This window comes from Telopea speciosissima, chromosome 10, assembly GCF_018873765.1.
Source record: "Telopea speciosissima isolate NSW1024214 ecotype Mountain lineage chromosome 10, Tspe_v1, whole genome shotgun sequence".
Lineage (NCBI taxonomy): Eukaryota > Viridiplantae > Streptophyta > Magnoliopsida > Proteales > Proteaceae > Telopea > Telopea speciosissima.
Window position 1 is genome coordinate 56257695 of NC_057925.1, and position 23413 is coordinate 56281107.

The 23413-nt window shown below is 37.2% G+C and overlaps 2 protein-coding genes across 2 annotated transcripts; both read right to left on the reverse strand.

Annotated features, from left to right (window-relative positions):
* Positions 1-307: 307 nt before the first annotated feature.
* LOC122643775 (sugar transport protein 8-like) lies at positions 308-2756 on the reverse strand. The gene is made up of 4 exons (XM_043837358.1): positions 2630-2756; positions 1592-1911; positions 872-1498; positions 308-784 (listed from the first exon to the last, which is right to left on the reverse strand). Exons 1-4 carry the CDS (start codon positions 2754-2756, stop codon positions 308-310), a joined length of 1551 nt encoding a protein of 516 aa, XP_043693293.1.
* A 5114-nt stretch (positions 2757-7870) lies between these two features.
* LOC122643776 (sugar transport protein 8-like) lies at positions 7871-20836 on the reverse strand. Its single transcript, XM_043837360.1, has 9 exons — positions 20716-20836; positions 19719-20038; positions 18996-19622; positions 18770-18899; positions 17935-18046; positions 12018-12027; positions 10546-10646; positions 8095-8168; positions 7871-8010 (listed from the first exon to the last, which is right to left on the reverse strand). Exons 1-9 carry the CDS (start codon positions 20828-20830, stop codon positions 7871-7873), a joined length of 1629 nt encoding a protein of 542 aa, XP_043693295.1. The 5' UTR covers positions 20831-20836.
* Between the last annotated feature and the right edge of the window lie 2577 nt (positions 20837-23413).

Consider the following 23413-nt stretch of genomic DNA (forward strand, 5'->3'; position numbering starts at 1 on the left):
CTGACGGAATGGGTTTATTTGTTACTGTTTGCAAACCTCATGGGGATACGCAGAATTTTTTAAAACGGGGGGGGGTAAAATTATCCTTTCGTCAAACCTCAGGGGTGGTATGTGTAAACTACCCAAAAAATTATTCACATTTTTTTCTAAAATTAATAGTTGGATATTCATTGGGATCATTTTTTTTTCCGGATTATTCAAAAAAAAAAATTCTCCAGATATCTCTAAACGGATAGAGACGCCCCTAAACGAATGCGGATAAAAACTGAATTCGGATCCATGAATATCCAATAACATCCCTTAAAATCTAAGATCTCGATGAAGATTGTGCCATCTCTAGCTTGCTCTGTTTCTGATCCTCATCTGGATCTTCATCTTGCATATATCTCTTCCAGTACCAGTGTTTCTTCCACACTCTTTCGATCATATCGTCCACCGGCACACCCTTGGTCTCAGGAATCAAGAAGAAAGCGAAAAGGCCCATGACCAAGATCCATGCAGCAAAGAAGAAGAAGATACCGGATTGCATGGCGCACAGCATTGACAGGAATGACTGAGCTATGATGAATGTGCAAAACATGTTAGAGCTCACAGCACAAGCAAACCCTGATGTTCTTGTCTCAAGAGGGAAGGTCTCACTAGGAATCAACCAACCCAAGGGTCCCCATGACCAGGCAAAGCTCATCACGAACAAACACACCAGCAACACTATAATAATGGCTTCTGTATGCCCTAAAGATCCTGTGGGCTTTAAATCCTTCAGTAGAAGAATCCCAATAATACTCTGCACCCAATCACATTCAAAATTTGTTAAAAAATTTCATTCCAAAATTTGGAAAAACTAAGAATTTGTGACCAGAGAAGTAAGTACCTGGGAGATGAACATCTGAACGGCTGCTTGAAGGAGCAAAGCCCTTCTTCCAGCCCTATCAACGGCATAGATAGAAACCAAAGTGCTAAACACATTAACTAAACCAGTGATGACGGCTGATAGCAATGAAGCATCGTTCTTAAAACCCACGGTTTGGAAAAGTACAGGTGCGTAGAACATGATTGCGTTAATTCCTGTGAATTGCTGAAAGATTTGAATGAAGACGGAAATCACCAATGGAGGACGGCTGGGACGCTTCCTGAGTTTCCCATATGGGTCCTTCACTTGTCTAGCCAACTCGCAGGCATGAACGATCTGATCGAATTCCGTGTCGACATTTGCTGTATCTCTGATCTTCATGAGTGTGGTTCTCCCTTCTTCGAACTTCTCACGTTCTACAAGACTGGTTGGAGTCTCAGTGATGACCAAGGAGCCCAGGCAGAGCATGACTGCAGGCACCCCTGCAAGGCCTAGAGCTATCCTCCATCCATAAGGATGGATTTTGGACACGAAGTAGCTCACTAAATTCGCTACCAGGATTCCTATAGTCACGCACAGTTGAAACAGAATGTTCAACGCCCCTCGGATATTGGCTGGAGCGATTTCCGATATGAACAGTGGAACAGACTGCAAGTGATAATAAATTAATCAAGGATGAGTTCTACCCAATTAGGTAGTCCCTAACAAGAGTGGTGAGTTTTTTGCCAAAGGAAATAATACCTGATTGGCGGAACCCACACCAGCACCGAGGAGGACACGACCAATGATGAGCATTGGTAGGTTGACGGCGAAACCGTCTAGAAGAGCACCGACGAGAAAGAAGACAGCAGCTAAGCGCATGGTGAGGCGTCGACCAAATTTTTTACAGAGAAAGGACGCCACAAAGCTGAAAATGAGGGCGGAAATGTACAAGGACGACGTGAACAATTGCAGGAATTGGTTGTCGTATTTGCAGTAGTTGTTCTCATGTGCTTTCAGTTTTTTTTCGTATACATCGTGAAAGAATTTCTCCAAGAAGTCATCCATGGACGTCACTCCTCCTGTAGCATATATTTAACTAATCAGTTACTACTACTACTACTACGGCTAATTTTAATTTTTTTTTTTTTTAAATAATTGAGATAGTGGTGGTTGCAACAGAGCTATCCTATTACCTGCGCCTACAAAAAAATTGGGTTTAGTACAGACAAAAAATCTGAATCGAATTAATCATCGAAATTCAAAATTGGTACTAACTAAACTAAGTTTTCAGGGTAAATCAGCCTAAAGGGTTCAGATCTATATCTCTAGAATTTCTCCGGGGTCGCCGCTTCTGCTCTGCTCCAGCAGAGCTACCCTGTTCGCTTCTTGCCACCGCTCGACCCTTCCAGAAGACACCGTGAAGAAGAGATCGAGTCCGATTGACCTCCCTGCGCAAGAAAATCTAAAAACCATTTTTCCTCTTCTACCGAAACCAAAGAATACCCTGAAACCCATCTTCTCTTTCTTTTTTTTTTCCGGTGACCCCATGCCGGAGAAGAAAAAACTATCGATGCCAAAAATGATCGGCATAATCAATGATGCAAGGGGAAGCTGGTAGTCAGGAGCGGTTGGAAGCTCGCACAGACAAAAAAGGGTTCCGCCGCCGGCGTTGACAATTAGAGTTTGACTACCGGGGTTCACCGACTTAACCACTTAAAAGGACTAACATAAATAAACCATTAGGATTTAATATAATAATAAATCAACGGTTTAGAGTCTTGATTTAGAATCGATTACCTGCAATTCCATTGTCATAACCAAACATTAAGCCTCCAAACGCAGCCATTATTGCACTTACAATCACATAAACTGTCGTCTTCCCTTCGGCGCCTGCGCCGCCACTTACCACCATTGCAGCCGGCATCTTGAGCTCTCAATAACAGATTAGCAATCTATCTTTCTTTCTTTAATTCTTCTTCTGACACGAATTGGAATAGTTGTTGTTTGGATCATTTTATAGGTACGAATAGGATTTTTTCTTTTTCTTCTTATTTTTTCTAATAAGGATTAGCTAATTTGTTAATAATAGAAATCTTATTTTGAAAAAATCTAAAATGGATAGAAAAAGAAACGTGGACACGTTAAGTCCCAGATTGTACATGGCTTTCCTGAAGCGTAGGACTCCCTTTTTTGGAAGTCATCGTCATCAAAAAACCCTCAGCCAAACCACGTTGTCAAAATGGGTTGGGTGTGGAAAGTAGAGTGTAAAAGTGAAATAAAAATAATGAAAATAAAGAAAGAGATAGAGTGTAGGGTAGAGTAATTAGCATCAGGTGGGAAGCCCAATTCCCATCTACCTCCTTCCCCCCCCATCTATTTCATTAAAATGGTGCACAAACAATAGAGTTGAGGGAGAGAGGCTCAATGGGTGAGAAAGTGCAGAAAGCACAATACAAGTGAGTTCCAAAGCTATTGGATTTGAGTATTCCCAGATGGGTTTGATTGAGACTATAGTAGAGAAGTGGTCTGACACGTAAAATCTTGTATCTTTGAGTTTGTTTTTATCTGTTTTTATGTGTTATTATTCTATTTTTTTATTCATGATTACTATTCACATGATACTATTTATTTTTTTTTATACATAAGTGGAAAAAGGTCAATACTCTTATCTACCGATAGGGATGAGATATATAATCTTCTAATAGTCATTTTTAAGAAAGACATGAGCTGGAGATCAGTTTCAAAAATTGATATTCACAAACCATTGTTTCAGTCTTTGAGTTTGCTTTTGTCTTATTTTGTCCGCTATCATTTTATATTTATATGGATCCCATACAATCATTATTCACTAATTCATAATTACTATTCACGTGATACTATTCACATATATAATCTTCTAATAGTCATTTCTCATGAAAGCATGAGTTAAAGATCAATTCCAAAATTAATCTTCAAAAACTATTCTCTAGCTTTAGTAAAAGCCTGACTCATTAATGGTTATCAGGTTATGGGCTATTATTAGTAGGTTTCTTTGAAAGGTTAATTAATACATATAATCAAAAAGATTTATGGATGTGGATGACATGCAACTGGTTCCTAGAGTTTGGGATCTATGCTACAGAAAAGGTCACGTGGACCTCTTCCACCTCAAGTTCTTGGTAGAGTCCGGATCCTAATTATTCTGGAAGTACATCCTGAGGATGCCATACGGCACCCTAAAAACCGAGAAATCCGATCAAATGCACCTTAATTGTAGGATAATTTCAATTAGAAAAAAAAATCATAACAAAAAAATAATTAAAAAAAAGAAAAATTTCATTGATGCACTAAATAAGGAAATTAATAACAAGATAAGTAGGTTTTAATTTTTTTTTTTTTATATTCACTGATTTTAATTTTGAAAAGATTTAATTAATCCCCAAAGTTAGAGGTTGCTCCATTGTAACCGTTAAATAGTGACATTATCATATTCATATTGGATTACATTCGGACAGAGTTTTCGGATGGATTCAGATAATATTCTATCCATTGGCATCTTTATCATTTTATTGATGAGGGTTAGGGTTGAAATTTGAAAGTTTAAACTCCTCTTTTTTTTAATCTTTCTAGTTTTTTATTTTTCTTGAGTTTTTTAACTTTTGATTTTATCTTGTATTTATTTTAATAGATAAAAAATAACGAAAAAAATCACATTATCTTAACTTATAAAATTATAAAAATAAAAAACTTAATCGGATAGAGGAACACAAAGATATATTTCAAACATTTTATTAGCGTCAGATTTCTAAACGAATCAAATAATAATCGATTCGATAGGGGATTATCATATTTGTATCCAATTTAGTTTTCGGAACGATTCAAATTCTATTAAACGAAAACAAACACAGGTCGAATATGGAATTTCGAATATCCGCCTCTATGTGAAAGTGTAGGGATAAGCATGGTTTTAGTGCACAGTAACGGAACGGGTATCGACAACCCACAAAACCAATACGATACCGATACAGTATCAGTTTGGATCAGCTGTATCGGACAAAATTACACCTGAATTATTTTTAAAAAATAAATTTTGCTGACCATTTTACCCTTTATTCGTACCATACTATCGATACAGTATTGATATCAGTGACTAGCAAAACCGATACTATCACCAGTATCAGACAATACGATACCGATACTTAAAACTATGGGGATAATTAAGGCTTCCGTCAGTAACACCCTATCTCACTTCTCGTTTTTGACTCTAAATGATCCAAATCCACATGCCGTCGAGAAATAACAACCGCAATGGAAAAAAGAAACGGGAAAACACACACCACCCTATCTATTTGAGTGCGTTTGGTAGACCAATCTGACACACTGCAAAGGAATAAACTTTCAACTGATTTTGTCCTCCTCCCTCCCCATCTAGACTTGGCAATGATAGGCCAAACAACATCCATATCTAGGTCTCTATTTTTCTTCTTTTTAAATTGCTCTTTGTCTTAAACAAATCACAAAATTATTTCTCGAACAAACAATTTAGGCACATGCAATTTGGATATGGTTGTCGATTTCAATGGAGGTTGACTGATCTTTTACGCACTCATGTGTTTGGGCACAGGAACCATACGACAGATTATCGTTCTTTTTTCCTTATAAAACATAAAAACAAAAATAAGAATCTATAATTATATACTATTAAATTGATTAACTATGAGTAGGATGATGCAGGTGATCTCTTACGTGCAAGTATGAAGGATTAGCGATATTGTTAGTGATGACAATATCACTAATGTATGCATTTGACTAAAATTCTTATACGTGTGGAGAATCTAGGGTTATAATTATCACACAAAGCTATCATTACCTCTAGGAGTACCATCCAACTATTGTGCGGTTAGGGAATCTCTATACCCACAATATAGACAAATCATCATTTATCAAGAATTTGCATTCCATTACATCAAATTTTCATTGAAATCGATCTTGAGGTTGTTTTTTTTTTGGATTTTGATCACCTACGGCCGGGCAGGTGAGCAGTCGTTTGGTGGCCTCATACAGTCATGAGCGAAATGATCGCCCCACCCTACGTTCGATCACCCTGTCCAAATGGAATCTATGCCCTGCCTATGTGAGGCCACCAAATGGACGCTTGGCTGGCCAGCCGTAGAGGATCCATGAGGGTTAGGTGGAGAAGTCGACTTTTATAAAGGTTTTATGTCTTGGATGTGGATCCCACATCACAAGTGAAGCCTTCCCTTCAGATTGAAATCATCTTAGCATCACTTGTTGGAATCACTTGTCCTTTGAGATTGGAATCTAACATTGCTCTCCTTAAGGGATTAAAGTCTAGCATCGCTAAGGACTTGTCCTCTTTAAGAATTGAGGCTAAAATCTAACATCGCCACATGTAAGACTCGTGGTTTGAGAATTGAGATTGAGACCTAACATCATGAAAAGCCTAGTAAAGTGGACAATGGCAAAATCGAATCGAATCAACTGAAATCGATATGAGTTTATTGGTTCATGTTTCAAGTTGAGGATTTGCGATAACAAATTCAAATTGGACCACATCAAAATCGATAAGACATTGAATTGATCTTAGAAAATTGGACCGAAATCAAACCCAAAATTCATTAAAAAACAAAACACATTTTTTCCATACCTATGCATATATTTACATGGTGAACTGAACCTGAACCGATGAGAGATTGAAATCAAATTGAAACTGAACCGAATCTGATGCACCCTTATTGGATCATGTTTTGAATTCACTCATTCTCACACTGAAATTGATGTAACTGAATCAAAACCAGTCCAAACTAACTGGTGGACACCCCCACCTTGGCATGTTGAAAGGAATGGAATGCCCGTCTTGACCAACATTTCATAACGTGATATTAGAGATGAATTGGTCCCAATCCAAATTGGTCAAAAGCGGTTAAAATTTTATCAGAATTGGAGAGAATTAGCTGGATCAATCATAACCAATTCCCGATTCTTGAAACCGGTCAAGACCCAAGGACCGCGAGAGCAAAGGAATTCAATTAAAAGCATCAACTCAAGCGGGATTTCCACCTTTCATGGGGCAGAGTAGTCATTTCATCCCATCCCTGGCGTAGGAGTTATGTTCTTGAACACAGTGCTACAACAAAAAGGGCTTATAACTGCGCTTTTTTCCGCAGTAAAAAGTCAAAAAATCCACAGCAATAGCCTATAGTTGCGGATTACCTACGGTTTTCAAGCTGCAGGTACAAGTGCCGTCGCTAGTTCTGTAACTACAGATATCCTACCGCAGGAAAAGGGTACTCTATAGCTGCGGGTTTTTAGCTGCGGATATTTAAATGCGGACTTTTCCGCAGCAAGTCTTTAGCTGCGGATGTTTAGATGCGGACTTTTTCGCAGCAAGTCTATAGCGACAGAGTTTTAGGTGCGGACCTTTTCGCAGCAAGTCTATAGCTGCGGATTTCTTTGATGCAGATTTTTCCACAACAAATCTATAACTACGGATTTTTTTTATGCAGATTATTCCACAACAAATCTATAGCTACGGATTTGTAGTTGCGAATGTTTTCGTAGCAAATATAGCTGCAATTTTTTAGCTACAGAAATTTCCACTGTAAATCAATAACTGTGGATATTTTGATATGGATTTTTCCACAGTAAAGTTATAGATGCAGATATTTAGCTATGGATTTTCTTGTAGCAAATTTTAGCTACGGAATTTTGTGACTAAAAATTTATGATTGCGATTTTCTAGTTACAAATTGTTGTGCTACGGATATTAGCTGCATATATATCTACACACACACCTATTTCTTGCATCCACATAATCCATTCAATACAAAATAGATAACAACTATTTATCATCCCAAATACATATAAATGCATAAATCTTGTTTATCATCCCAATCACTTAAATTCAAAATACATCTAAAATTAAAATCATGTTCATCATCTGAATCACTTAAATTCAAAATACCTGGTAAATTAACAATCTTATCCTATAAAACTCAACTCCAATAATTCATATTGTTTGCCCAAAAAAAAAAAATACTAGACTCGACTAGTAGTTGAATGCTCCTTGTTCGGATCTTGACTAGGTCCGTGCCTCCCAAGCTTTAAACTATTAGGGAACTTTGCAATTGTCTTACCACCTCCTTGATTGACTAAATTTTGAGTTTGTTGGATATTTCCTGTAATCAATATTAATAAAATTAACAGTTAACAATTATTTAATAAATACGGATGACTAAACCATAAATTGTATATCAATTTACCTTGTTGAGATGAAGTAGCATTACGACTTGCTACAGAAGAGGGATTCCCTTGTAGTGTTGACTCATCATGACCACTATAGGGATTAAGTACGTATCACACAAATATAGATAACAAATGATTATTCTTGAAGTAAATAACAGCTAAAAATAAAAAGGGAAATTATCAACGCCACCCCTTGACGTTTACCTATATTTTGAAGCATACCCACTTACAATATATCAGTTGTTACCCATTTTTTATCCATAATCTCTGAAGTTTAATTATTCAACTTAGTTTTTTGTATGCGATTCTCGGTGTACTGAACTGGTCTATGGATGGTTAGAAAAAATTTTGAAGGATTTGGATTGGCAGTGCTTGAAGTTGGGTCCAACAATAATGACCAATAAATTATAATAGACAACAAAAAAAATCTGTAAAATAAAAGAAACTCTTAAAATATTTATATACCTGTCCCTCCGGTGGTAATGGATCACTTGCAAGATCTGCCATGTGAAATCCCGGACGTAGTTCTTGAACGATTGATAATAGCATACTGATTTGGGTTTCCATCACACCAACATTACTTTGCAATAAAAGTACTTGATCATTATCACCTCTCCTATCTAGAGATGTAAACGGATAGTCGAAAATCCGTATTTGATTCGGGTTCGAATTCATTTATGAGGATTCGTATTCGGAAATTCACTATCCGGAAACTATCCGAATTCGTCCGAAACTAATCAAATACAAATATGGTAATCCATGTTTCGGATCGATTATTATCCGATTCGTTTAGCTATCCAATGGTATTAAAATATCCGAAATAAAATATTCGTATCCATCTATCCGATTAAGTTGCCTTCTTGAATTTTGTATTTTATTTATATTTATAACTTAGTAGCTAATAAGTTAGAAAATATGATTGTTTTATATATATTACTATTTGACTAAGATAGATGTTATCATATCTATTAGAAAAACATATAAAAACAAAACAAAAAGTAGAAATACATAAAAAATGTAAATGAGACCAAAAAAAGAAATTAGGAAAACCAAAAGTTTAGATGGAAAGCCAAAAGTCTCGATGGAAAGCCAGAAGTAAAAAATGTAAATAAGACAAAAAAAGATAGGAAAGCAAAAGTCTCGATGGAAACTTGGAAAGCCAAAAACCTCTTTGAAAACTGAAATCTCGGATTCTCGGTCTCTCAACTCTCAACTCTCAACTCTCTCAAGTATAACCCTAAAGCTCAACGTTCTCTTTGCCTTCCATTATTTGTGACTACAAATCTACAATCCCTCTCTCTCGATTTCATATACATATTGTTTCATGCCTTCTTGCGCACATCTTCGTTGTTACAAGAGACATCGTTATGCATGCGCAATCACCGTAGCAACTCACTCTCTCTCTCTCTCTCTCTCTCTCTCTCTCTCTCTCTCTCTCTCTCTCTCTCTCTCTCTTCTCTATTGTTTCATCCGCATCGTTTTCTTCTTTATAGCATTACCCCTGAGGCCATTTCTACCATTCTAATTTCTAGCGTATCCATCTCTTGGATCGTCCTCTAAAGTCCCATGACTCATTGTTCAGGTTGTCGATCTCAAGTCTGTCGGCAATAGATTTACGTGAGTTTCTATCTTTCAGATTCTGTTTTTTTTTTTTTTTTTTTTTAATTGTATGAATCTGGTTGTTGTATGTTGGAGTTGTTATTAGTCTTATCTAGAGTATCACCTATTGCTTTATATTTGTTGGGTTGTTCCATATTCGGATACTGCAGGTTTGGTTGGGTTTTAGATCAAGCTTTTCTGTTTTATTATATTCCTTGCATTTTATGTATTATGTGATACATGATTTCAAATCGATTTGAAAAACGGAGTGTAATGAAATCATTTCTAAGAAGAAATAAAGCTCAATAAATATAAAACAGTAAACGGACAATCGGATGGTAATCGGATAGAAACATTCGGATATTTGGTATCCGTTGCTAAACGAATCGAACCGGATAATATCCGGAATCCGTTTAACAAGTCGAATTCGAATTTGGTATTGTGTTATTATATTCGGCGGATATTCAGATCGAATTCGGATAGCGGAATTGTAAACGAATTCGAATTCGGATAGTACCCAATCCGATTCGAATTCTATCCGTTTACATCTCTACAGTCCTATCCTGCTCAGAGCTTGTCCTGATTTCTCCAGAATGACGAGAAGACGAACAAGTTGTGATACCCAATCCTAACCCACGAACACATCCTGGTCTATCTTCTCCCGTCACTTGAGAAAAGAGATCACCATCCCAAGTATTACTCTTACTAGTACTCTTACCAGTGTTTTGAGAGGTATTGGGTTCTGATTTTTTTTGCTTGATCTTGTCCTACAATTTACATACAAATATGTATATCATATATATATTTATTGTGCTTCAAATAAATGTGAATATATTTGAAAGGCATTATCAAAAATATAAAAAACATACAATATATCTCTTGCAATGTCATCTACAGGACGTCCGTCACTATGTTCATGAGTAATTACATATAAACCAGCACGGTCTAGCTCCACCCCAGTTTCCATCAACTGTTGTAACATTAAAAATATCATAATTTAGAATTAATACTAAAATGAAAATGAATATATAAAATCATAATTTTTTAGTCATAATCCTTTCAAGAATTACCTTCTCATAGCGAATTCTTGCAAAGCTTTTTTGACCTGTAGAGTGGGGTACACCTTGTTTCTTACGATTTTATGATTTTCCCTGTTTGTTGAGCTACGTTTCTATAAACAAAAACATCAAGTAATCAGAAGATTATTAAAAATAACATTAAGTAGGCTTTGAATTAGAGGCTAGAATCTTTCGTCTAGCATCCAATCCCTTACACAGTTTGATGGGTATTGTGGAATGAAATAATTAGATAGACACAAATTAAGCTAGACTTATGACTCGTTTAATGTAATTCCGGATGGATGTCAATCCAACTAAAACCAGAACGGAATGCGCTTGGGTATAATGCAATCGGTTAGGGCGTAATGGAGGATTAGATGAACCGAGGGTTAGGGTTAATGGAGTTAGGGTTTGATGGTACGGATAGGAGAAGAAGGGTTAGGGGTTGGGATGAAAGCTTACTTGTGTTGGATGGATCCTTGGACGGAGAACAGATCTCGAGTAACTAATCTTTGAACCTTCACACAATCGGGCAAAGAACAAACTTGACAAACTTGAATGCACTCGAAGGAGATAAAAAGCAGTTGAACTAGTGAAGGCTATCTCGCCTCACCTTCACAAATTTATCTCGGGACAAAGTGGAATGCATTAAAGCAATAATCTTCTTCATTAAATCGTGGGGGCTCAATGGAGCTCTTTACATTATATAGCCTTCAAGGCTGGACATAAAATAAATCCTAACTATGACTAGGACTAGGACTCAAAATAGGAATGCTAACTAGACTTAGGACTTCTAATTAGGATTGATTTGCTAGGAATCCTAATTAGATTACAACTCAATAAAAATAAAACATAAGACTTCTAATTAGGATTCAGATTTTTTTTGAAGACCTTTGTTACTTAGGCTTGTGGGATGTTTAGACACCCAATTTACATCACTGTTCCTTGGTTTTTTTTTTTTGAAGTTGACTTGTGGGATGTTTATAAATAGTTAACTCTGTTTTTAGTCTTTCTAATTTAGAATCACAATTCACCCCCATCCCTCTTAGGAGCTCTCTGATGCCAACCCTTGTGTGACTAGGATACCAGTCCAGCAACTAGAAAACTCAAAATTTGAAGATCAGACTTCTATTTCAGTGAACAGCCGATAGCAGAATCAGATATATCAATTTAAGAACTAGCTGAAACAATGGTATAAACAAGGTGCCACAAGCTTAGAGAAAGTGCATATAACAGACCTGAGATGTGAGAAATCAGAAAGGAAATCAAGGCAAGAACCATACCTTCTGCCAGCTATAGAAATTATATTCCAATTAGGACTCTGCAAAAACAGTCATAGACTGAAACTGAAACAAAATCCAATTTGATATATAAATCTAAGTCTCCATACTGTAATTCATTAATGCCTAGCTAATGAACCATGTATTTTTTCTGTATTTACTTCAACAGTGGGAAAAGATTTCAATAGAGGCTCAAGGGCTTTAAAAACAATCAACAGAGCAGATTGCTAAACAAACTGAAGAGGCTAATTCATCCATATGCAGCTATAACCTTGTGCTCCTGCATGTGGTTCCTCTCAAAGCAAAACTAACTTGAAGCAAAAGCTCATGAAAGCACTCTCAGACAGAAAGGGTGTTCCCTCCCCCATCATCCCCCCGGCAAAAAATAAAGATAAAAAAAAGATTCAATTGACTTAACATAGTGGCTTTTCTTCCTGGTTTGAAATAAAAAATGGAACCATAATAGAATTTGTAAAGCAACTCAGAGTTCCTGCATGTCACTGTCGACCAAATATATCTGAACAATGATAATGGAAACTCCATCAACCGTCATATTTCTCCAACATGTAGGCAGGACAAAATTTCAAGGACTAATTTAACAAAAAGATGATACCTCAAACTATTTACAGGGATTTTTCTAAGGAACTTCATTATAACACTCATGGTTGCTTGGCCAAAATTTCTTGAAGATTTGAAACCATGGTCTTTGTGAATAGCAAGAGGAGGTGGTATGTTCAAAGTGCATCCCTCTAAAAAACATGCAACAAACATTATGCATGTGCTTAAATGTTAAGAAGAATGAATAAGAACAGCATAATCAAGATGATTCTTAGACAATGGAAGGAAGAGATTGTTATGCCCGGGAAGGATAAAGGTCACTTCTCCAAATATCATAGGATTCTTACCAGAAGCAAAGGGAAAAGATGCATTTTCAGTCTCAAAAGATATGTAACAATGAGTGTGATTACCAAGATGATCAGCTTACCCCATTTCCTTCTCCACCATTATTTAAATATGTCACTTCAAAGTCTCCTCTCATGAGAAAACCCATTATCTTCAACTAAGTTCCTGGTTGCCCAAGATATGTGGTTTTACCCAGAAAAGCATTGATTATAGACACGGACGAAGAGCACCTTCAAGACATACTGTCATACTTAGCAAACGCCAATTTCTTGGCCAATCCGATAGCTTCCCATTGCAGCTCCACTAGGAACTCGCAATTGAACACTTCTCCAATCCATTCAGCTCTAAGCCTCTAACTCTACTAGGGTAAGGTAAAACCAAACAGCTGCATCAGATTTGGAATTCACAGAAACAACATACTTTGCTTATCAAAGTGGAGAGATGGGCCACCAGCAGATTAGGGTGATATTCTATATAGGTCCATCATGATCAAACACAAGCACAAGATTTGGACAGAGTTTGTTAATCTGCCACCCAACTGGGCATTATATAAATTTGTTCTTCCCATGAATGGGTAAAAAACAAAAAGAACAACAATCCCCATCAATAACTATCAAAGTATAGCAAAAATTTTTGCAAACCAGACAACCAAAACTTTTGCATTTAGCTTCAAATCCATAATTGATAGATACCCACCACATTGACCAGGAAATTTGTTCTTCCCATGAATGGATGCTTCATAGGAATTCTGTTTAAGCAACCTTAATCATCTAATTTTAGAGATGTTCCCTTTCTTATACCTACTTACTAAAATTATTTTTGACAATCAGAATAATGGACATTTTTGGTGGGCCACAAGCCCATAGCCCATTATTAGAGCAGACTGGTCCATCAATCAGATGATCCATGTGAATGGGCATTGCTTGGGATTGAAAGGCACTGGACATACAAGTTACTCAAACAATAGTAAGGATAAGCAGAAGAGGGAAATAAAAGAGAATGCCCATACCCATACAAGCCATATGCTTCCTGTTTTGAGTATTTCACTTTCAGAAATAAAATATGAAAAGTGGAAATAAATTAATGGAACCATGAAACCTTTTCTATGAGAAGTGGATACATGTTGAGAGGAAGTGAGGTAGTTAAAGACTTAAAAAACCCATTTCAGATATTTTTGCCTATTTTCTTTTTTTAAACACTGGTGGATCTAATCAGGCGTGTGGAGACCAACCCACCTAAAGGCCACTACAAATGGAAAAAATAGTCATCCCAAATGTTCATTGTAGAGGCACTAACTTATGGGTTTTCCTCCCAAGTTCACATATTGAAACCATTTTAGATTTATCTTAAGAGTACCTTTTTGACTGTTGTGTGATCAACTTGATTTTCTTCCTTAAACAAAATCCTCAGAACTAATTAAAACAGATTTCCAATGTATTTATAAGATAAGTAATTGTTTCAACTTGCAAAGACACAGTCATTTCTTGTATCTTCTTTTGAATCTTTCTTCTTAATTTATACAGATTAATATGTTGTGGATTAATACGTAGATCTTAATAATGGATTTGGGATCTTACTTGTTATGCTTCTAGGACCCACAAATGCTTGAGGAAGGATTAACATTAGACTGATTGTCAGTTCTTATTGTATAATTCTGTCTTTATTAATTAATATATAATTCCATTGCCTAAACATTATTATTCATCCACTTAATTCTAAACCAGTAAGAGAGAGGGCTGGTTGGGTTTTTTTTTTTTTGTGGGGTCAAGAATAGAATGATTATCATTTCCTATTTACTACAACAAACAATAACTCAGCCTTCTCCCAATTAAATGGGGTCGGCTACATGGATCCTTGCCCTCCAAATAGAATCCATGTAAAAGGGTTGGAATAGATTTTTTTTCCCGGTGTCTGCTGCCAACCGTCATCCTTTATCCGGGCTTGGGACCGGCAGCAAGCCCATATCCTACTTGCTGAAGTCCTTATATTGAACTGTTATTAGCATTAAGCAACTATGCTATGAGATTCTTTAACTTCCTGTTTAGTGATTTTAAATTAAGTAATCATCATCAAGTGGTGGTCTTCTTTCTTCATTTTTCTAATTGATCCTCCACTTAATTAGATGGTTATAGCTCAAAGACAGGTAGTTTATTCGGCTAATTCCTTGAACAAACAAGGACGGTTGAAATCTTTCCTTAAGTAATCAAAATTCTTATAGAACAATCTGAATTCACTTATTGGAGCTTTTCTGATCAATCACTCTTTCAAATGAAATAATCTGCACTTTATCTAAAAGTGGTCTAACACTAAGCTAATGGGTGTCTTATTATTGAAATCCTGATAAGTTTAAATGGCTAATGCTGTGCTCTGCTTGATCTACCACGTTTGAAATTCTCCCCTCCCCGCTAGTTCAACAGAATTGATTCCTCGTACGTGTAAAAAGGGCGTATCTAGTGCACGAGACTTCCGCCATTGCGGGATCTGGCTAAGAATCTTTTTTTTTCCTTCTACTATTATTGTGAAATGACTCTCCAGCTGCAGGCTATATTGGAGATTCCCTAACTGACTAAGGGCTAAAAATCAATTACAGTTTACAGATCCAAAATTTCACAATAAAATATGTAAACCAAAGGCTAAACAAACAAAACGCATACACACACAAATCTCAGAATTTAAACCAACGAAAGGAGTACCTGGTAGCTTGTGAGAGTCTCCAAGAACAGTCCGACAAGAGCAATTTTCCACAGATTGTAGATAAAACTCTGATAAGGGATTTGCAAAAATAAAAATGTTAGTATTCGTTCAAAATCAGAGAGAGACAGAGGGAGAAAAAAAAAATTACCCCAGACACTAATGAGTCTCCAATCGAGTTCCAAACGGAGGAAATTTGCATAAACTAATATAGGGAAAGTGAAAAACAGAGAGGAGTGAAAGAAAACTCTTAAGAAGATTAAGAAAACTATCTCTTAAGTAAACCAGAAGAGATTTAGTAGGGATGAAAGTGGAAGTCGGAGATAACGAACGAATTTCGCGTGAAGATGGATGCTTCGTGTGGGCTGTAGAAGAGATGGAATTTGAGCGGGGAAATACAAGAGGAAGCGGGCTGAGGAGGGAAACTCAAAGGCTAAACTCATTGAGTTTATCAAAAATAGAATAAGATCTCCTAATAAAAACAAAAATAAACTAAGAGAAAGAGATCGTGCTTGAATTTACTTGCCCAAAAAGAGGAAGCGGGCTGAGGAGGGAAACTCAAAGGCTATATTGAGTTTATCAACCCTTTTTTTTAATGAAAATGTAATCACACAAACTACACACTAATTTCAAAAGGTTAACCAACATTTAGGACCATGGAACTTACTCTTAAATCTTAATTAGTAGAATCCTTCTTACCGAACTTAGATTCGTTTGGCATTTAAGTGAAGTTAAAAGGGTTTGGACTTGAGAGGACGGAAAAAGAGTCATACTTTAATAGGTAGAAGCCAAAAAGAGAGGAGATGGTGGAATCATTGGACTACTATCCCTATGACAAGGAAAAAAGCATCGAACACCGGCCTAGGCCTTTAGACCAGCGGAGTGTGCACTTAACCATGGACATGGCGGGATTTTCATTTTTCCATGGGGTTAGGGCGGTACTTTTGTTGAGGGTAGGGTGGAACTATGTTTAGATGTAGGAGTCGTGTTGGCCACATGGACAAGCATTCTTTTTCTTCTTTAAGGGAGAAAGAATGCTACCTGGATGCGTGCACTGCACTGCCTCTGAGCCCAGACACAAGGCAGTCGAAATGACCATCACGTCCCCTTGGAAAAACGGAATTTTTCGATGCGACGGTCATTTCACTTGTCATTGCATATGGGCGTAGAGACAGCATACCACACGCGCCCAGGTAGTGTTCTCTTTCCCTCTCATTAGTCAGGAAGATATCGGACGAAATTTTGCTACTAACCTAAGTTAAAAGAATGTTCATGCTACCCGGGTTGCATGAATGTTCCTACTACCCGGTTCACAACCAAAGAAATGGAATCAAAAAAGACATTTTGGAAAATACTATAACCTAAGAGGGTATTTTTGAATGCTAAGGGAAATTGAATTATTCCATTTCTTGGTTGAAAGACCAGGAAGCAGGAACATTCCTACAACTTGGATAGCAGCAAAAATTTTCCCGGATCTGGGCAGCATGCGCAGTGTGCAGCACCTGAGATGAGGAGTGCACATTGACCGCCTTACCCCTACTCGGGCAAGGCGTTTGGGCAGGCATAAGGCGGTAAATGCACACCGCCTCATCTCAGCTGGTGCACACGCAACACTGCTACCCGGATTGACAGGATCCGAGTCCTGGACTAAGCTAACAATGAAGCAACAATGGAGGATAATTTATATTCTAGTGGGATCATAATGGGCTTAATGACTAAGGCCCGGGTCACTGGCGCATGAAAACAGAATTACCCTCATTCCTTAAAAAGTTAAACAAAGTAAAATTAAGGGAAAAGTTCTTAGATCCTCATCCACTAGATAGGAATGGAAACTACAAGATACGTAGGTTTCAAATTTATTTTACATACACTATTTTCTATTTTAAAAAGATTTAGTTAATCGCTAAATTAGTGTAATCCTACCATGCAAAAATAAAATAAATAAAAGCAAACTTCAAAAATTACACCCTTAATCATAGGCCTTGTATTCATATATTCTTCAACACATTTAGTTTACCAAAAAAAAAAAATTCTTCAATACATTTACAAAACTGAAAAAGGAGTGATTGATTAATATGTTGAATCATGAAACACGCATCATCATCATCATCAACTATGAGAATCTTGATGGATATGAAGCCATCTCTAGATTGCTCTTGCTTCAGATCCTCATCTGGGTCTTCTTGCATATATCTCTTCCAATACCAGTGTTGCTTCCACACTCTCTCAACAATAACTTCCACCGGCAGCCCCTTAGTCTCAGGCAACAAGTAGAGAGCGAAAAAGCCCATAACCAAGATCCAAGCACCAAAGAAAAAGAAGATACCAGCTTGCATAGCTCATAGGATAACATGTGCAAAGCATGTTAGAGCTCACAGCAAAAGCAAATCCTGCTGTCCTTGTCTGAACAGGGAAGGTTTCACTAGGAATCAACGAACCTAGCTCATCACAAACGTGCACAACAGCACCACTGTAATGATGGCTTCTGTATGCCCTAAGGATCTTGTGGGCTGTAAATACTTCGCTAGGATAATCCCAATAATACACTACAGGAATCACATTAAAATTTTTTAAATGAAAATCGTAAAGTTTTCATCCTAAAAGTTTAAACTATTAAGTGGAGAGACTCCAAAATGTAGAGAAAAAAAAAATTGCTACTACCCGCTTTGGATTTACAAATACTGAGAGGGGTGAATGTTAACGTACGTGAAGAAATTTTCTCCGGATATATCTAAACGGATAGAGACGCCCCTAAACTAATGCGGATAAAAACTGAATTCGGATCCATGAATATCCAATAACATCCCTTAAAATCTAAGATCTTGATGAAGATGGTGCCATCTCTAGCTTGCTCTGTTTCTGATCCTCATCTAGATCTTCATCTTGCATATATCTCTTCCAGTACCAGTGTTTCTTCCACACTCTGTCAATCATATCGTCCACTGGCACGCCCTTGGTCTCAGGAATGAAGAAGAAACCGAAAAGGCCCATGACCAAGATCCAAGCAGCAAAGAAGAAGAAGATACCAGCTTGCATGGCGCACAGCATTGACAGGAATGACTGAGCTATGATGAATGTGCAAAACATGTTAGAGCTCACAGCACAAGCAAACCCTGATGTTCTTGTCTCAAGAGGGAAGGTCTCACTAGGAATCAACCAACCCAAGGGTCCCCATGACCAGGCAAAGCTCATCACGAACAAACACACCAGCAAGACTATAATAATGGCTTCGGTATGCCCTAAAGATCCTGTGGGCTTTAAATCCTTCACTAGAAGAATCCCAATAATACTCTGCACCCAATCACATTCAAAATTTGTTAAAAATTTTCATTCCAAAATTTGGAAAAACTAAGAATTTGTGACCAGATAAGTAAGTTAAGTAAGTACCTGGGAGATGAACATCTGAACGGCTCCTTGAATGAGCAAAGCCCTTCTTCCAGCCCTATCAACGGCATAGACAGAAACCAAAGTGCTAAACACATTAACTAAACCAGTGATGACGGCTGATAGCAATGAAGCATCGCTCTTAAAACCCACGGTTTGGAAAAGTACAGGTGCGTAGAACATGATTGCGTTAATTCCTGTGAATTGCTGAAAGATTTGAATGAAGACGGAAATCACCAATGGAGGACGGCTGGGACGTTTCATGAGTTTTCCATATGGGTCCTTCACTTGTTTAGCCAACTCGCAGGCATGAACGATCTGATCGAATTCCGTGTCGACATTTGCTGTATCTCTGATCTTCATGAGTGTGGTTCTCCCTTCTTCGAACTTCTCACGTTCGACAAGACTGGTTGGGGTGTCAGTGATGACCAAGGAGCCCAGGAGAAGAATGACTGCAGGCACCCCTGCAAGGCCTAGAGCTATCCTCCATCCATAAGGATGGATTTTGGACACGAAGTAGCTCACTAAATTCGCTACCAGGATTCCTATAGTCACGCACAGTTGAAACAGAATGTTCAACGCCCCTCGGATATTGGCTGGAGCGATTTCCGATATGAACAGTGGAACAGACTGCAAGTGATAATAAATAAATTATTAAGGATGAGCTCTACCCAATTAGGTAGTCCCTAACAAGAGTGGTGAGTTTTTTGCCAAAGGAAATAATACCTGATTGGCGGAACCCACACCAGCACCGAGGAGGACACGACCAATGATGAGCATTGGGAGGTTGACGGCGAAACCGTCTAGAAGAGCACCGACGAGAAAGAAGACACCAGCTAAGCGCATGGTGAGGCGTCGACCAAATTTATTACAGAGATAGGACGCCACAAAGCTGAAGACGAGGGCGGAAATGTACAAGGACGAAGTGAACAATTGCAGGAATTGATTGTCGTATTTGCAGTAGTTGTTCTCATGTGCTCTCAGTTTTTTTTCGTATACACTATGAAAGAATTTCTCCAAGAAGTCATCCATGGACGTTACTCCTCCTGTATTATACATTTAACTAATCAGTTACAACTACGGCTAATTTTAAAAAAAAATTGAGAGAGTGGTGGTTGCAACAGAGCTACCCTGTTACCTGCGCCAGAAATTGGGTTTAGTACAGAAAAAAAATCTTAGTCGAATTAATCATCGAAAGTCAATTTTTCAAGGTAAATTAGCCTAAAGCGTTCAGATCTATATCTCTAGAATTTATCCGGGGTCGCCGCTTCTGCTCTGCTCCAGCAGAGCGCACAGCTACCCTGTTCGCTTCTTCCCACCGCTTGACCCTTCCAGATGACACCGTGAAGAAGAGATCTTGTCCGATTGACCTCCTTGTGCAAGAAAATCTAAAAACTCTTTTTCCTCTTCAACCAAAACCAAAGAATGCCCTGAAACCCCATCTACTCTTTTTTTTTTTTTTTTCCGGTGACTCCAACGGAGAAGAAAAAACTATCAATGCCAAAAATGATCGGCAAAATCATTGATGCAAGGGGAAGCTCGTAGGCTGGAGCGGCTGGAAGCTCGCACAGACCAAAAAAGGTTCGGCCGCCGGCGTTGACAATTAGAGTTTGGCTACCGGAGTTCACCGACGTAACCAGATAAAAGGACTAACATAAATAAACGATTAGGATTTAATATAATAATAAATCAACGGTTTAGATTCTTGATTAGGAATCAATACCTGCAATTCCATTGTCATAACCAAACATTAAACCTCCAAACGCAGCCATTATTGCACTTATAATCACATAAGCTGTCGTCTTCCCTTCGGCGGCTGCCCCGCCACTTACCACCATTGCAGCCGGCATCTTGGACTCTCAATAAGAGATTAGCAATCTTTCTTTCTTTAATTCTTCAAGAAGAAGAAGAGAGAGCAACGGAGACACGAACTCATAGTTGTTGTTTAGATCAATTTATAGGTACGAATAGGATCTTTTCTCTTCTTTTTTTGTTTTTCCAATAATGATTAGCTAATTTGTTTATAATAGAAGTCTTATTTTAAAAAAATCTACAATGGACAGAAAAAAGAAATGTGAACATGATAAGTCCCACCCCCTCCGGATTGTATCTTTCTTAAGTTGTTTAATGACAATGACTCTTATGGAATTTAAAAAAAGCTTTGGGAAGTAGTTTTCTGTACGGGAGTGAGGCCTACGTCAGCACTCCCATGTGTCTATTTCTCTCCTCCTTAAAACAAAGGGATAAAGATGTCTTTTCACATGAGAAGGAGAGAGATAGACTCATGAGAATACTGGCATAGGTCACACTCTTGGACAGAGAACTTTTTCTCTAAAATTTTTTATTAAAAATAAAAAAACTTTCCTGAAACGTAGGACTCTCTTTGGTCACCGTCATAAAAAAAAACTCAGCCAAACCACGCTGTCAAAATAGGTTGGCTGGGGACAGTGGGGGTGTAAAAGTCAAATAAAAAAAATGAAAATATAGAAAGAGAAAGAGAATAAGGTAGAGTAAGTCCAATTCCCATCTACCTCTTCACCTCTATTTCATTAAAATGGTGCCCCAAACATGCAGGGGAATTACCCTAAACAAGTGAGTCCCAAAGTTATTGGATTTGAGTATTCCCAGAGGGATTAAAGACTATAGTAGAGAAGTAGTCTGACACGTAAAATCTTGTGTCTTTGAATTTATTTTTTTCTTATTTTATCTGTTATAATTCTATTTTCTTTATTCACTGTTACTATTCACGTGACACTATTTTCGATATTATTTAAAAATTCTCTTTATTTTTCTTGATACGCAAGTGGGAAATGGTCAATACTCTTATCTAGCGATTGGGATGAGATATATAATCTTCTAATAGTCATTTATAAGGAAAGCATGAGCTGGAGATCAGTTTCAAAAATTGATGATATTCAAAAACCATTCTTTCTGTCTTTGAATTTGTTTTTATCTCTTTTTGTACGTTATTGTTTTATATTCATGTGGATCCCACACAGTCACTATTCACTAATTCACAATTAATATTCACATATATAATCTTCTAATAGTCATTTCTCATGAAAGCATGAGCTGGAGATCAATTCCAAAATTGATCTTCAAAAACCATTATCTAGTAGCTCTAGTAAAAGCCTGATTCATTAATGGTTTTCAGGTTATGGGCTATTATTAGTAGGTTTCTTTGAAAGGTTAATTAATACTAGTAATCAAAAGATTTATGGATGTGGAGGACTTGCAACTGGTTCCTAGAGTTTGGGATGTATGCTACAAAAAAAGGTCACGTGGACTTCTTCCACCTAAAGTTCCTTGTAGAGTCCAGATTCTAACTATTCTGGAATTACATCCTGAGGAGAATCGTTATTGTCTGCGTTCCCTGACCAGTGCGTTTCCTAGTGCCTCTGACAAGAGGGGGGTGGGATCTACCCGAGGCACATGACCCAACACCTTGCCCAGGTGAGATCCACCATCCTCTTGTGAGAGGCACTAGGGAACCGCACTGGTTAGAAAATCGTACACAAAAAAAATTCTCATGAGGATGCCATACGGCAAGAAATCCGATCAAGTGCACCTTAATTGTAGGGTAAATTCAATTAGAAAAAAAAAAATCAAAACAATTAAAAAAAAAGGGAAATTTCTTAGATCCAGAAAATAAGAAAATTAATTACAAGATAAGTAGGTTTTAATTTTTTTTTTACATTCACTAGTTTTAATTTTGAAAAGATTTAATTAATCCCCAAAATTAGAGGATGCTTTATTGTGACCGTTGAACAATGACATTATCATATTCGTATCGGATTACATTCAGACGGAGTTTTTGGTTGGATTTGAATAATATTCTATTCGTTGGCATCTTTACCATTTTATTGATGAGGGTTAGGGTTGAAATTTGAAAGTTCAAACTCCTCTTTCTTTTACTCTTCTTAATTTTTTATTTTTCTTGAGTTTTTGTACTTTTGATTTTATCTTGTATTTATTTTAATAGATATAAAATAATAAAAGAATCATATTATCTTAACTTATAAAATTATAAAAATAAAAAACTTAATCGGATAGAGGAACACTAAGATATATTTGAAACATTTTATTACCGTCGGATTCCTAAACGAATCTGATAATAATCAATCAGATAGGGGATTATCATATTCATATCCAATTTAGTTTTAGGATCGATTCAAATTCTATTAAACGAATACGAACACAGGTCGAATATGGAATTCCGAATATCCGCCTCTATGTGAAAGTGCAAGGATACCATGGTTTTAGTGCACAGTATTGTAATGAGTATCGGCAATCCACAAAACTGATATGATACCGATACGGTATCAGTCTGGATCAACTGTATCGGACAAAATTATTCCTGAATTTTCTTTAAAAAAATGAATTTTCTAACCATTTTACCCCTTGTCCGTACCATGCTACCG